This window comes from Moschus berezovskii, chromosome 7 (assembly GCF_049115385.1).
Source record: "Moschus berezovskii isolate FMDL1 chromosome 7, NW_MosBer_1.0, whole genome shotgun sequence".
Classification (NCBI taxonomy): domain Eukaryota; kingdom Metazoa; phylum Chordata; class Mammalia; order Artiodactyla; family Moschidae; genus Moschus; species Moschus berezovskii.
Genome location: NC_142466.1, coordinates 49,572,421 through 49,585,113, shown reverse-complemented (window position 1 = coordinate 49,585,113; position 12,693 = coordinate 49,572,421). Strand labels below are relative to the sequence as shown.

The window sequence follows — 12,693 nt, the reverse complement described above, 5'->3', positions numbered from 1 at the left end:
GCAGAGGCCAAGACTCAGGCTTGAGAGTGATTTTCCAACAAAGTCTCAGAAAAGAGTTTCTTTGCCACTGGAGCCTGGGGCAGTCTGAAGGCCTGATTTTCACTCTTGCAGTCAGAAAACTTTTATCCACTCCGATGACACATCAAGATCAAAAGCTCAGCCCAGAGTTCTTAAAGATATAAGAAAGTGGTCAGCCCACACTCAGACTGTGCAGTATTTTGTTCTGGTCTGTCAGTGTGTCCTTGAATGGTGACTGTGAGTGGCTCATATGTTGGGTGTGTCTGCTGGCTTGACGTCTCCTGATACCAAAGCCCATCCTTCAGAAGCCGTATATAAGGAAATAATGTATTTATTTGATTCAGTTCATGCACTTGTTAGTCAATGGCTTGGTCTCACTTTTGGGGTAGGCCCCCTTTAAATGTCTTCCTGTGTGGTCCATATTTTAACTCTTTCTCCAGGAGCTTCATTTGGCACATTTATCTGAATCCGGGACTGACACACCTTTTCTCTAAAGGGCCTTAGAGCCTCTGTCAGAACTACTCAGCTCTACCATTACATTGTGAACGCAGTCAGGCAGCAATGGGCTGGCTGTGTTCTTGTGAAACTTTATTTCTGAGAGCAAGCTACGGACAGGGTTTGGCCTGCAGACTATAGTTAGTACATCCTAAATGGTTAATTTCAATAAAGAAAAAAAGAGTCTAGGAAGAACTGAGTCAAGATAAAATGAAGCTAAGATCATGGATCCGGGTGTATGTGTGTGTGAAAGTCACTCAGTTGTATCCGACTCTTTGCTACCCCATGGACTATATATAGTTCATGGAATTCTCCAGGCCAGAATCCTGGAGTAGGTATGCCTTTCCCTTCTCCAGGGTATCTTCGCAACCAGGGATCCAACCCAGGTCTTCTGCATTGCCAGCGGATTCTTTACCAGCTGAGTCACCAGGGAAGCCCTGGTTTCGAGAGTTAGCCAAAAAGTGTGCTCTGCCACTGAGTGTCTGTGTTGCCTTCCTCGAGTTACATCTGTTTTCTGTGACTCAGTTTCCCCTTCTGTTTAAAGAAGGTATTATGCAATATTATCTTTTATAGGGAGAAGATAAAATTATACAAGGATTTTCAATACATATTAGCTATTATTATTATTATTTCCCAAGTGTGATTTAACTTAAGACAATTATGTGTTAAACATTATAGAGAATGTTAGGAAATATTGTGTGTGCTTTTGTGCTAAGTTGCTTTAGTTATGTCCGACTCTTAGCAACCCTATGGACTGTAGTCCGCCAGGGTCTTCTGTCCATGGGAATTCTCCAGGCAAGAATACTGGAGTGAGTTGCCATGCCCGCCCCCAGGGGATCTTTCTGACCCAGGCATCTAACAAGAGTCTCTTATGTCTCCAACATTGGCAGGAGGGTTCTTTACCACTGGTGCCACCTGGAAGCCCAAAATAATGTCTTTTGTTGTTCAGTCACTCAGTCGTGTCCTACTCTTTGAGACCCCATGGACTGCAGCACGTCAGGCTTCCTTGTCCTTCACCATCTCCTGGAGCTGGCTCAAACTCATGTCCATTGAGTCAGTGATGCCATCCAACCATCTCATTCTCTCTCATCCCCTTCTCCTGCCTTCAGTCTTTCCTAGCATCAGGGTCTTTTCTAATGAGTCGGCTCTTCGAATCAAGTGGCCAAAGTATTGGAAGCTTCAGCTTCAGCATCAGTCCTCCTAATGAATATTCAAGGTTGGCTGGTTTGATCTTCTTGCAGTCCAAGGGACTCTCAGGAGTCTTCTCCAACACCACAGTTTAAAAGCATCAGTTCTTTGGCGTTCAGCTTTCTTTATTGTCCAGCTCTTACATCCATACATGACTACTGGCAAAACCATGACTTTTACTAGATGGACCTTTGTTGGCAAAGTAATGTCTCTGTTTTTTAATATGCTGTCTAGGTTTGTCATAGCTTTTCTTCCAAGGAGCAAGCATCTTTTGATTTTGTGGCTGCAGTCACTATCTGCAGTGATTTTGGAGCCCAGGAAAAAAATAATGTCTAGGATCCCTTTAAAAACATTACCTTACTCTTCATTGTGAAACACATGACTACTTATCTATTATTATATTAAAATACTAATTTATCAGCTTTGAGAGTTACTCTGAAAGAAATCATGATAACTTGCCATTAAATGTGTATAACTTTTTGGATGAAGAGTATAACTTTATTCTCACTGCTATTACTGATCCTCAATTACGAGCTTTTATATTGCTGTTTCCAGCTTTTCATATATCCCTAGAGAGCTGAATACTCATCATCAATTGATATTTCAGTGTTGATAGGCAGATTCTGTTGGGTGAATAATTTCTGTGTGGTATAAAAGTCAAATATCAGCACTGTGTACTCATTTGGGGCAGAAAAACTATATTCATGTTCAGTCCTTTCTTTATGTTGCTATTGAATAAAAAAGCCAAGCCATTTTAAAAGACAATAAATGGGATAGTGGGGTATTGTTTAAAATTCTGACTTCCTAAGTGCTAACATTTTTTCCCTACCTTGACCATACAGAGCTACCAGTCCCTTTGTTGAATCACATGAACCCCTTATAACACAGACACTGTACCTAGAAATGCATCAGGGTTTTTTTTGCTTCAGTTCAGTTCAGTTGCTCAGTCGTGTCCAACTCTTCGCGACCCCATGGCCTGCAGCACGCCACGCTTCCCTGTCCATCACCAACTCCCGGAGCTTGCTGGAACTCATGTCCGCTGAGTCAGTGATGCCATCCAACCATCTCATCCTCTGTCGTCCCCTTCTCCTCCTGACTTCAATTTTTCCCAGTATCAGGGTCTTTTCCAGTGAGTCAGTTCTTCACATCAGGTGGCCAAAGTATTGGAGCTTCAGCTTCAACATCAGTCCTTCCAATGAATATTCAGGGCTGATTTTCTTTAGATTGACTAGTTTGATCTTGCTCTCCAAGGGACTGTCAAGAGTCTTCTCCAACACCACAGTTCAAAAGCATTAATTCTTCATATTTTTTTCCTTCTTCAGCCTATATTATGTGTGTGTGTGTGCTTATTGAGTCCTAAATTTTCTTTGTCATATTTACCAAAACTGTATTTTCAGGGTTTTCTTGTAACGAGCTCATTGTAACATTTTTTAGGAAATTATCTTAATGGATGGTCTCCCAAAGTACATGGTATTAATTGTTACTGTTTAGCCTATTCCAGTATGTGGAAAGGTTTTGTCCTCCATAACTGTGTCAAGTTAAAAACATGTGTCCATCAGTATCTTCTGAATTACAAGCATTGCAGAAGGTGGTGGAATGGCTAATTGTCGTGTTATTATTATTACTTGATAGCATGTCTCCTTTTCTGTTAAACTGCCTGGCTTTTGGAGTGACTGATCTGGCAACCTCGGATTCAAAAAGCTGGTGGGTGTTTTGGCCTGAAATCTCCCATGGCTGTCTTGAGAGGCTTAGGTTTATACTGGCAGGGTTTTGCAGGGGTATCTTTTAACTTCTTTAGTTACAGAGCAAGAGCTGACTTCTGCCTATATGAAGATAAATTATCCAGTTGCAGAAATTAGTTAAATGTATGGGACGGGGAGCCTGGTGGGCTGCCATCTATGGGGTCGCACAGAGTCAGAAACGACTGAAGCGACTTAGCAGCAGCAGCAGCAGCAGCAGCATTCCTTAAAAAGGGTTAGATTAAGTTCCTTAGGCCCTTGTGAAAGACAGCTAAAAACTGCCTTCCCCGCTCTTTGAGAGAATGGCTTACTTACTACCCTTTAGCACTGATAGGAAGAGTCCAATGTAACTCTCTCTTCTGATTGAGGATTTGAGTGAGGTCTTTTTTTTTTTTTTTAAGTCTCGTTTATAATTTTATAAACTTGGTTTGAGCAAAAATCACTTGTCAGAAATTCTTTATCCAGATGTTCATTTCTTTGTTTTAACATCACTTACTTTGTCTATGAAAAATGAAAGGAAATTGTCAGAATCTTAACTTTTTTTTTTACTTTTAAGTTACTTGGCTGCTTTTCCTGTTCATCATGAAATCAGAATTTTGACAAAATTAACTTTCCTTTTTCAGTAATAGCACACGTAAGTTTCTGTATGTGCACACTCTGCCTCAGATCTATATAAGTTCCTCAGTTAAAAACCTTTTGTTCTCATTTAAATTGGATCCTTTCTTTTAGACCATCTTTTCCTTATGATGGAACTTTATTGCTTTTCTCTGTAGTGTCAGGGCCTTTTTTTTTTTTTTTTTGGTGTTTTGTCATACTTTCTTTGCCCCTGTCAATATACTTCACTTCAGTTCTTCCACCTAGAGTTACAGGGTTGATCAGAAGTGCTCTGGGAATTATACTGTTAGCATGTAAATTCTACAAATGTTACATGAGAAAGAAATATATTTCACATTGAAAAGGATTTATTTGAGAAGAGTATCTTTGAATGATGTGAGCCCTCTTTGGTATCAAGTCAGAATTTAGTATGAAAACAGCATACTAGTCCCCTGGCTTCGGAAAGCCAGCCTAGTGTTTTTTGTACTGCCCTGGCCTCCATTACAACCCTGAAAATTCCTTCTCAAAAATTACCAAGAGCCGCTTCATCAGCAGAGTTACCAAAAGTCAGTCTTCCTCTCTCTTTCTTTTAAAAAGTGTCACTCAGCCCCTGGAAGGAACAAAATGTACCAGTGTCATTTTCTGTTCAAATAACTCTCCTACAGGAACCATAAACTTCTCCTCTGGACCTGAACAAATATCTGTCGCCTTTAATGGAACTCTTTTTCTTGCCAGAACAGTAACCCCTCTTGATTTACTGTTCAATCTGTATGAAAAACCTGAGTGACCTAATTCTGCTTCAATTTTCTGTACCCGTGAGGACACTAAATGAGTCTCCTGCAGTTATGCAGTATTACATCTGTTGTTGTTTCGGGAAGTTTAGAATCCTGAATCTCTTTATCGGACTACCTGCTGAATCCCATTGATGGGAAGATGAAATTGTCTGGAGAGGAGCATTATTTAAAATGAAGATTTCTATTAACAGCCGCCACCACACAAAGATAAATTCTCTATGTAAAAGAAGCCCCTCCTGTCCCTTTGCTTCTCCCTCTCCCCATGTGCTGAATTGGATGCATATAATTTTACTTCGGAATCTACCTTTCTCTTCTCCCATAGTTTGCACTCTGTACTTCTTGCCTCCCTTCCATAAAAGAAAGAGCCTTTTGTGCTGGGGAGTCTGAGATTCACTGACAAATTACTAGGTCCTTTGGAGAAGCCATCATTTCAGGGGTGCAAGAAGTGTACCCCTTCTTGGCTCTCCACCGACTCCCACTTCCAGGTGACCCCATGCTCCACCTACCCCACTCCCCAACTTCTCACCTCCCTGCTTCTGCTCTCCACTCTCCAACTCCCACCCTCTTGGTCCAGTGTGATTTAATCTCTACACAGTCAGACCAGTTGTCCTAAGATTATTTATTTAGCCCCAGTTCCACAGTCATTTAGACGATTAAGGAAAAAGCACCCATTCCTCTAATACAGCACCTGACCCACTTTGTCAAGGAGAGTAAAACACAATACCAAGGGATAGTTTGAATTCTGGGTTATCCAGATGAAAAAGGACTGCAATAAATATAGACCCAAAGAAGTAGAATAACCGTATCCTTGGCCTTTATCTCACCCCGCTACAGTATTTAAATTTCCATTAGTATGGCCTTAACTCTACACAGGTAGAATTGTTTCAGTTTCATTTTCCCCTTTAAATTATATATTTGGAAAAACTCTGTGATAGATTTTTCTCTTAATATCTTAATTGTTAAGATGCATCACGTGTTGCTGTATTTGGGGATTTTTGGCCATGTGCATGTTTAAGAAATTGAATTGGATAAAGGAAGTAGATGTTTGTTTTATACAGAGAAAAGTTAAAACCCATGATTAGAATCCCATGAGTATCAATAGTAAAAGGAATGTGGAAGAAGGTTGGGAGAGTTTGAACAATTTGATCGAGAGTAAATTGATGAATGTCTATTGTTATTGTTTGAACCTAATACATTTTTAGTCTGTTGCATGGTAAAACCATTTATAAGTACTATTGTTTATGTTGGCATGCATTGTTGAAATAACGTGATAACAATGATGATACTAGTAGTAACACGTGATGATAATAAATCATTCAGTAAATCAGAGTAACACATATATACCAAATAAAAGAGGAATCTGTCATAATATTATTTTCATGAAAGTGTTCATTGTTCAGTCATGTCAGACTCTTTGTAACCCTGTGGACTGAAGCCTACAAGGCTCCTCTGTCCATGGAGTTCTCCAGGCAAAAATACTGGAGTGAGTAGCCATTCCCTTCTCCACGGGATCTTCTAGACCCAAGGATCGAACCTGGGTTTGCTGCATTGCAGGCAGATTCTTTACTGTCTGAGCAACCAAGTGAGGTCAGGAAAAAAATGACACATTTTCCTTATTATTGTTTTTAAAGTTTTGAAAAACATATTTTATTTCTCTATCAAAGCAAACGGCTCTAATTTTTGTTGAAAAAAAAAAAGCCCTCATTTTGATACTTGGGCTTCCCAGGTGGCACTAGTGGTAAAGAAGCCACCTTCCAATACAGGAGATTCAGGTTCCATCCCTGGGTTGGGAAGATCCCCTGGAGGAGGGCATGACAGCCCACTCCAGTATTACTGCCTGGAGAATCCCCATGGGCAGAGGAGCCTTGTGGGCTACAGTCCATACGGTTGCAAAGAGTTGGACATGACTGAAGCGACTTAGCACACACACACATATGCATGCATTTTGATACTTGGGCTATATGAGCTATTAAGATATTTTGCAGTGTCCAAGTCACAGAAGGTTTTCTTTTTCATATCAATATATGGCATCATAAAGGTTGACAAAACCATGAAACTAATTTTAAACAGACTGTTTAGTTATCAACTTTTATAGCTGAGTTCCACGAGAGTCTGCAGTTAGAAAGTGTACTTTGATTATCTGTAGTGTCGTTGCAGTGTGCTTGTATCAAGCCAGTGAGGATTCTCATCTTGGCTGTCTCCTTTACTGGCTCTGTGAAGTCCACATGTTTCTTAGTATCTCTGAACTTCAGTTTTCTCTGTAACATAGTGCTGTTATAGACTTACCTTGTAGATGTATATGTGTGTGTGTGGGAGAGAGAAAGAGAAAATTAAATTGTGCTTTAAATACACCTGCAATGCAGGAGACTCCGGTTTGATTCCTGGGTTGGGAAGATCTGCTGGAGAAGGGATAGGCTACCTACTCCAGTATTCTTGTGTTTCCCTTGTGGCTCAGCTGGTAAAGAATCTGCCTGCAATGTGGGAGATCTGGGCTGGGAAAATCCCCTGGAGAACAGAAAGGCTACCCACTCCAGTATTCTGGCCTGGAGAATTCCGAGGACTGTATAGTCCATGAGGTCACAGAGAGTCAGACACAACTGAGTGACTTTCATTTTCACTTTAAATGCACCTTAGTGCAGTTGCTGTTAGTTTAGTTTAACTTACTACCATTTACTGTTCTTTCTTTGTCAAAATCTATTCCAAGACAGCTTTGCCTCCAAATTTGAGGAGAGATGATTCTAAAAATAGACTTAAATGGCAGATCATTATTTGTCAGCACAGGACCCAGGTAAACTCTAAAACCAGTTTCTGTGACTTACAGTGACAGTATTGAAAATAAATTAAGTAGGATGTCTTTTATTTTCTGTTCTGCCTCTATTATGAGGAAGTACCTACAGTTCTGTTTTGTTTTGTTTTTGTTAATGATGTCCAGACTGAGATTGCCTGGCAGTCCTTTTCTAGAAACTGTTAGTTTTCACATACTGTTTTCTATTTATTGCCGCCCCAAACCAATTTTTTTTTTTTTTTTGATGCCTGATTTGCCTTTTCTTTTCTCAAGCAAGCATTGCTCACAGAGGAAATGGTTGTGGTTGGCAGGGCTCTTTCTGTCTCTCTGAAAGTTTTGGGTTGGCTGATTTCTGTGGCCTCAGCACCTAAAACTGTTATTCACTCAGCGTTAATGCCTGTCATCATCAGCATCATGGAAGGGAGGGCCAGTGGCCCCACTGCCTTAGGACAGAACTAGAAGTTAGAAAGAGAACTTCAGCTCTGCGCTCTGGCTGGGAGCAAGTCAGATTTTTCCTGTCTGTCATTTTCTCTCTCTCTTCAGAGGGAGCCATGGGACTTTGACTTTGCTACTACATGTACCCTGAGCCTTCCTTGCTGGCTGTTAGAGAGAGGTTGTGAAGAAGGCCAAAAGTGTTAAGTAATACAGCACCTGTGTGCATTAGTGCAAAGGGAGCTTTTCTCTGCTTAACATCAGATAATCTGTTTGGGTGTCAGAAATTTGCCATCAGTATCTGCAAGGTGTTCTGCCATGAAGGTAAACCTGAGACTGTTGTCTCTCAGTTAAGACCAGGCTGTAACATTTCTTTTCCCCTCCCCCTCCCCCATTTTATCATCTTCAGACTTCAGGCTCGCATAGCCCATAGGATACAGGAGCTGGAAAATCTGCCTGGCTCTTTGCCACCAGACTTACGAACCAAAGCAACCGTGGAACTAAAAGCACTTCGGTTACTCAATTTCCAACGTCAGGTAATAACTTTTCCCCAGCACATCTGAGGTGCAGGAAATGAATGTAATTGTTCCAGAGTGTGATCTGTGCGTTTCCTTAAGTCTGTTCAATATTGTTAAAAAGATATAAATTTAGTGAAAGAGTGTATCTTTTCAACCAGCAGCACAGAACTGAAAAGTAATGAAGATGAACTGCTTATTATTCTATTTTTCTCTTCTGTACATCACAGACATTTTTTTCTCTCCCATATTATGGTTTCCAAAGTCTGACTTATGGCATTTTGTTACTGTAGATGAAACCTTGAGAACAGATGTTTGTCTTTATGATTTCAAAGGAAAACAGGAAGGTGATAGATCAGAGCTTCTTTGTAAAGAGAAATATAAAAGCCTTAGCTCTGACTATGCAGATTATTTTAACAAATATGAAAGGCCCTTAACTAAATTAGTAGCTCATTGTTTATACAAATACATAAAACTATGTTTTGTAACTGCAGATTATTCACCAACACCTACTTTTGCAGCATCTGATCACGTCAGACCCCAGCACTGACTCATCAGTGGTTTTGTAGCTACTGTTCTTGCTATGGGCTTAGTAGTCACTGATTAATAAAGGCAAGCATAGAGATCTATTTTACAATTGCTGAATCTGTAGGAGACTAGAGGAATGAAGTAGAGCTAACGTTCACTTTGGCGAGTTTTGCCTTGCTGACCCCAAAGCTACAGGTCCCCTAATTGTCACACAGACTCATTTAGCCAAAGGGGAAAAGGAATGCTTCCTGGCCAGTCAGATGGACTTGTTTGGGGAAGGACTCAGGCATGCAAAATGAATTATTAAGGAGCGAAGTAATTTGGAAGGATTGAATTTCATGACTTGGTCTGTTGGAGGATGTGAATAAAATTCCACGGCCAACCCGCTTGCTGTTATCATGTGAACTTGGAAATATGTTTGCCTTGTTGGTTATAATATCACAAGAGGGCATCATGGTGGCTGGCGGCTACTTGGCTGTAGGTATGTGAGTAGATTAGAGCTTAATTTAAAAAACAAAAAACTGTGCATTCCATTTGTTTGTTTCTTATAGGTAACTTTATAAGCCGTTTAATACAATTTTATTAAATGAGTGTCAATCAACTATATTTTCAGGAATAAGATTACATTCAAATTAGCTTTGCTATGCTGGATTCTGATTGGTTTCTGATTTTTGCTTCATTTTATTGAAAAATCTGTTATCTATGAAGTTTTCCAGTGATATTAACTGTAATGGATATGCTGATTTCAGATTCAATAAAATTATTATTTCAATGCATGTTTCCAGCCCTCACTTTCTACCACCATATAACATATGATATGAATAAGGTGTTATATTTATGATAATCTGAAAGAAGTCCATGATATAGTAAAAATAAATAGATAAATACCTTTCAAAAATCATTGTTAGGAGTGAGAGGAAGCCAAAACTAATATTTCCCATTTTTATATGAGACAGTGAATTAACATTGTTTGAGTATCTACAGCTACTTCATATGAACAGGAAGTAGTTCTATTCTTTTTGCTCAGCGTCATCAACGTTAATCTTTAAACACAAAGAGAATGTTAGCATGGCACTTAAAATGAAGTAAAAAATTTTTTAAAGCTTATTAACTAATTAATATCATTAAAATTATTAGAATGAATCGATTTGTTTAAAAACCAAGACATTCTCTATTTATTTACTGTAGACAGTGCTGTACTTGGCTTCTTATCTGAATTTTTTGGAAAGGAAACTTTGAGCATCTCTGAACATACCATATACCCTTGGCATGATGTAGTCCCTTTGTTTACTAGAAGGCCAGCTGTGATGGAGAAACTTGGGGAGTCCCTTTTTGGCTCCACCAAACAGAGGTCAGGGGGACAGGGGTCTGGCCTCCGTCGGGGGAGATGTTCTAACCACTCCCCTCTCAACAGCTGCGACAGGAGGTGGTGGCCTGCATGCGACGGGACACGACCCTGGAGACGGCCCTCAACTCCAAAGCATACAAGCGGAGTAAGCGCCAGACCCTGAGGGAAGCCCGCATGACAGAGAAGCTGGAAAAGCAGCAGAAGATCGAGCAGGAGCGGAAGCGAAGGCAGAAGCACCAGGTACTCGGGTCCCACCACGTGACTGGGCCGAGTCAGAGCCCCTGAGAGATGGAGCCCTGCAGGTGGTGGGGACATCACAGAGAGGATCCTGGGAGCTTAGGTGGTCCGACCACACCGTCTCATAGATGAGAAAACTTAGGCCCAGCCGAGAGGTGACCTCCCCAAGGCCAGGGGAACAGTCAGTACAGGATGAGGGGGGAGGGCAGTGCTCTCTGAATTCCAATCAAGTGTCCTAGTCATAACCCCATGGGATGCTGCTGAGGAGGTGGGCGCAGGAAGGTTTCCTAGGACAAAATCCTAGGGGAGAGGGAGCTTGGAAAGCTGAGGGCAAGCAGTTATTTTTATAACAAATATAAATATAGTATCCTGGGCTTTTCAAGGGCCCAGTTGGAGGTTTCACAAGGGCAGATATTTTAAAACATTCCTTTCCAGAGATTTGGAAATATTTTGATGTAGGATTTGATTCTCGTGTCGTAATCCTATAAATTTTGTTTTTCTGAGCATAATTTAGTGCCTTGCTTGGTTTTGTTTTGCAAAGTGTTGGACTTTAGTATAAATAAGGTTATGCATTTCCCCTTCTTTATTTAAGAACTGGATACAAATGATGTGTGGCCATTTTAGCTTCCTATAAACTCATTTTGGGTGACAATTCTAAGGTATTTAAGTGAGAGCACTACTTTCATAACGTGATTCAACTGTTTGTCCTCTCAGTATAATACCTGTTTCCCTGGGGTTTATTGGAGAGTTATTTGCTTTAAATTTCGTCATCACCATCTTGTAGGTCCCTCTCAAGCTCTGATCTTTCTGTTTTCATGTGGCCACACCCTCGGGACCTGGGAGGCTTCTTTTCTACAGGCTGGCACTGAAACAAACCTGGAGAGGTCACCTCTCCCACCACCCCGTAGCACACACCTCAGCTGTGGAGACACACCAGGGCGCCCGTCCCAAATAGGTTCTAGTCCCCTATTGCTGTTCAGTACACTCTGAGAGTTTTCTTGGACTGTGTTGAAACTTTAACTGGAAACTGGATGTTCAACCTTCTCTTCTCCCTGCTGTGGATCCTTTAGGAATACCTGAACAGTATTTTGCAACATGCAAAAGACTTTAAGGAGTATCATCGGTCTGTGGCTGGCAAGATCCAGAAGCTTTCCAAAGCAGTGGCCACCTGGCACGCCAACACTGAAAGGGAGCAGAAGAAGGAGACAGAGCGGATTGAGAAGGAGAGAATGCGGAGGCTGATGGTAAGGACCCTGCCTACAGGAATTCAGGAAAATGCTTTGCTCGCAGCCATCTGCACTGAGAATGTTAAACATGCCGTGGTAGAAGGAGAAAGTAAAAGCTGTTTATCAAGTATACTAATCCATTCCCTTGAACTTCACAGGGATAAGGTAAAAATACCTTCTTTTCCCTAGACAACACAATGCCAGTAGTCAAGGGCTACACTGATGAGTACAATGTTCCCATTTCCTAGGGTGGCACTGGCACTGCCAGTCAGATGATAGCTTCTCACGTGAAGATAGGTGCTCTATTTTTTAGGAGTTTTGATAACCAGACCTGGAAGGATAGAAGTGGCAGTTCTTTTTAAAGTAGAGCCTCTTTTCTCTTATTCTCTCCTTTTCTCCCATAACCAAAAGCAGAAAGCCCAGGATATTTCATTGTGATTTCTGCCAAATCTTTAAGATGATCACCCTACCATGCAGTCATTCCTTGGTATCCGCAGGAGATTGGTCCCAGGACCCCACCAGATACCAAAATCTGTGATGCTCAAGTCCCTTATATGAAATGGCATAGGACAGTGAGCCTTCTGCATCTGTAGATGCAGATGCAGAAACCACAGATATGGAGGGCCAAATTAAATTGTTTAGTGGAACAGAAAAAGAAGAAAACTCCTAAAAATTGTCTTTTAAAGCAAGTATAATATCAATACTAAAGCACTGTGAAAAATTCCAGTGAGAAAAAAAGACTAACATTAATGAAAAAATCTTGAATGGTATATTAGCAAAGAAAATACAGCTTG

At 40.8% G+C, this 12,693-nt stretch overlaps 1 protein-coding gene across 5 annotated transcripts in view; it reads left to right on the top strand.

Moving 5' to 3' along the window:
* SMARCA2 (SWI/SNF related BAF chromatin remodeling complex subunit ATPase 2) overlaps positions 1-12,693 on the top strand; it is a 179,393-nt gene that overhangs the window by 32,364 nt on the left and 134,336 nt on the right. For all 5 annotated transcript variants that reach the window (XM_055428322.2, XM_055428324.2, XM_055428323.2 and 2 more), the window contains exons 6-8: positions 8,455-8,581; positions 10,503-10,676; positions 11,744-11,917. In XM_055428322.2, the coding sequence (XP_055284297.1) occupies positions 8,455-8,581; positions 10,503-10,676; positions 11,744-11,917 (475 nt within the window). The remainder of the gene's footprint in view (positions 1-8,454; positions 8,582-10,502; positions 10,677-11,743; positions 11,918-12,693) is intronic.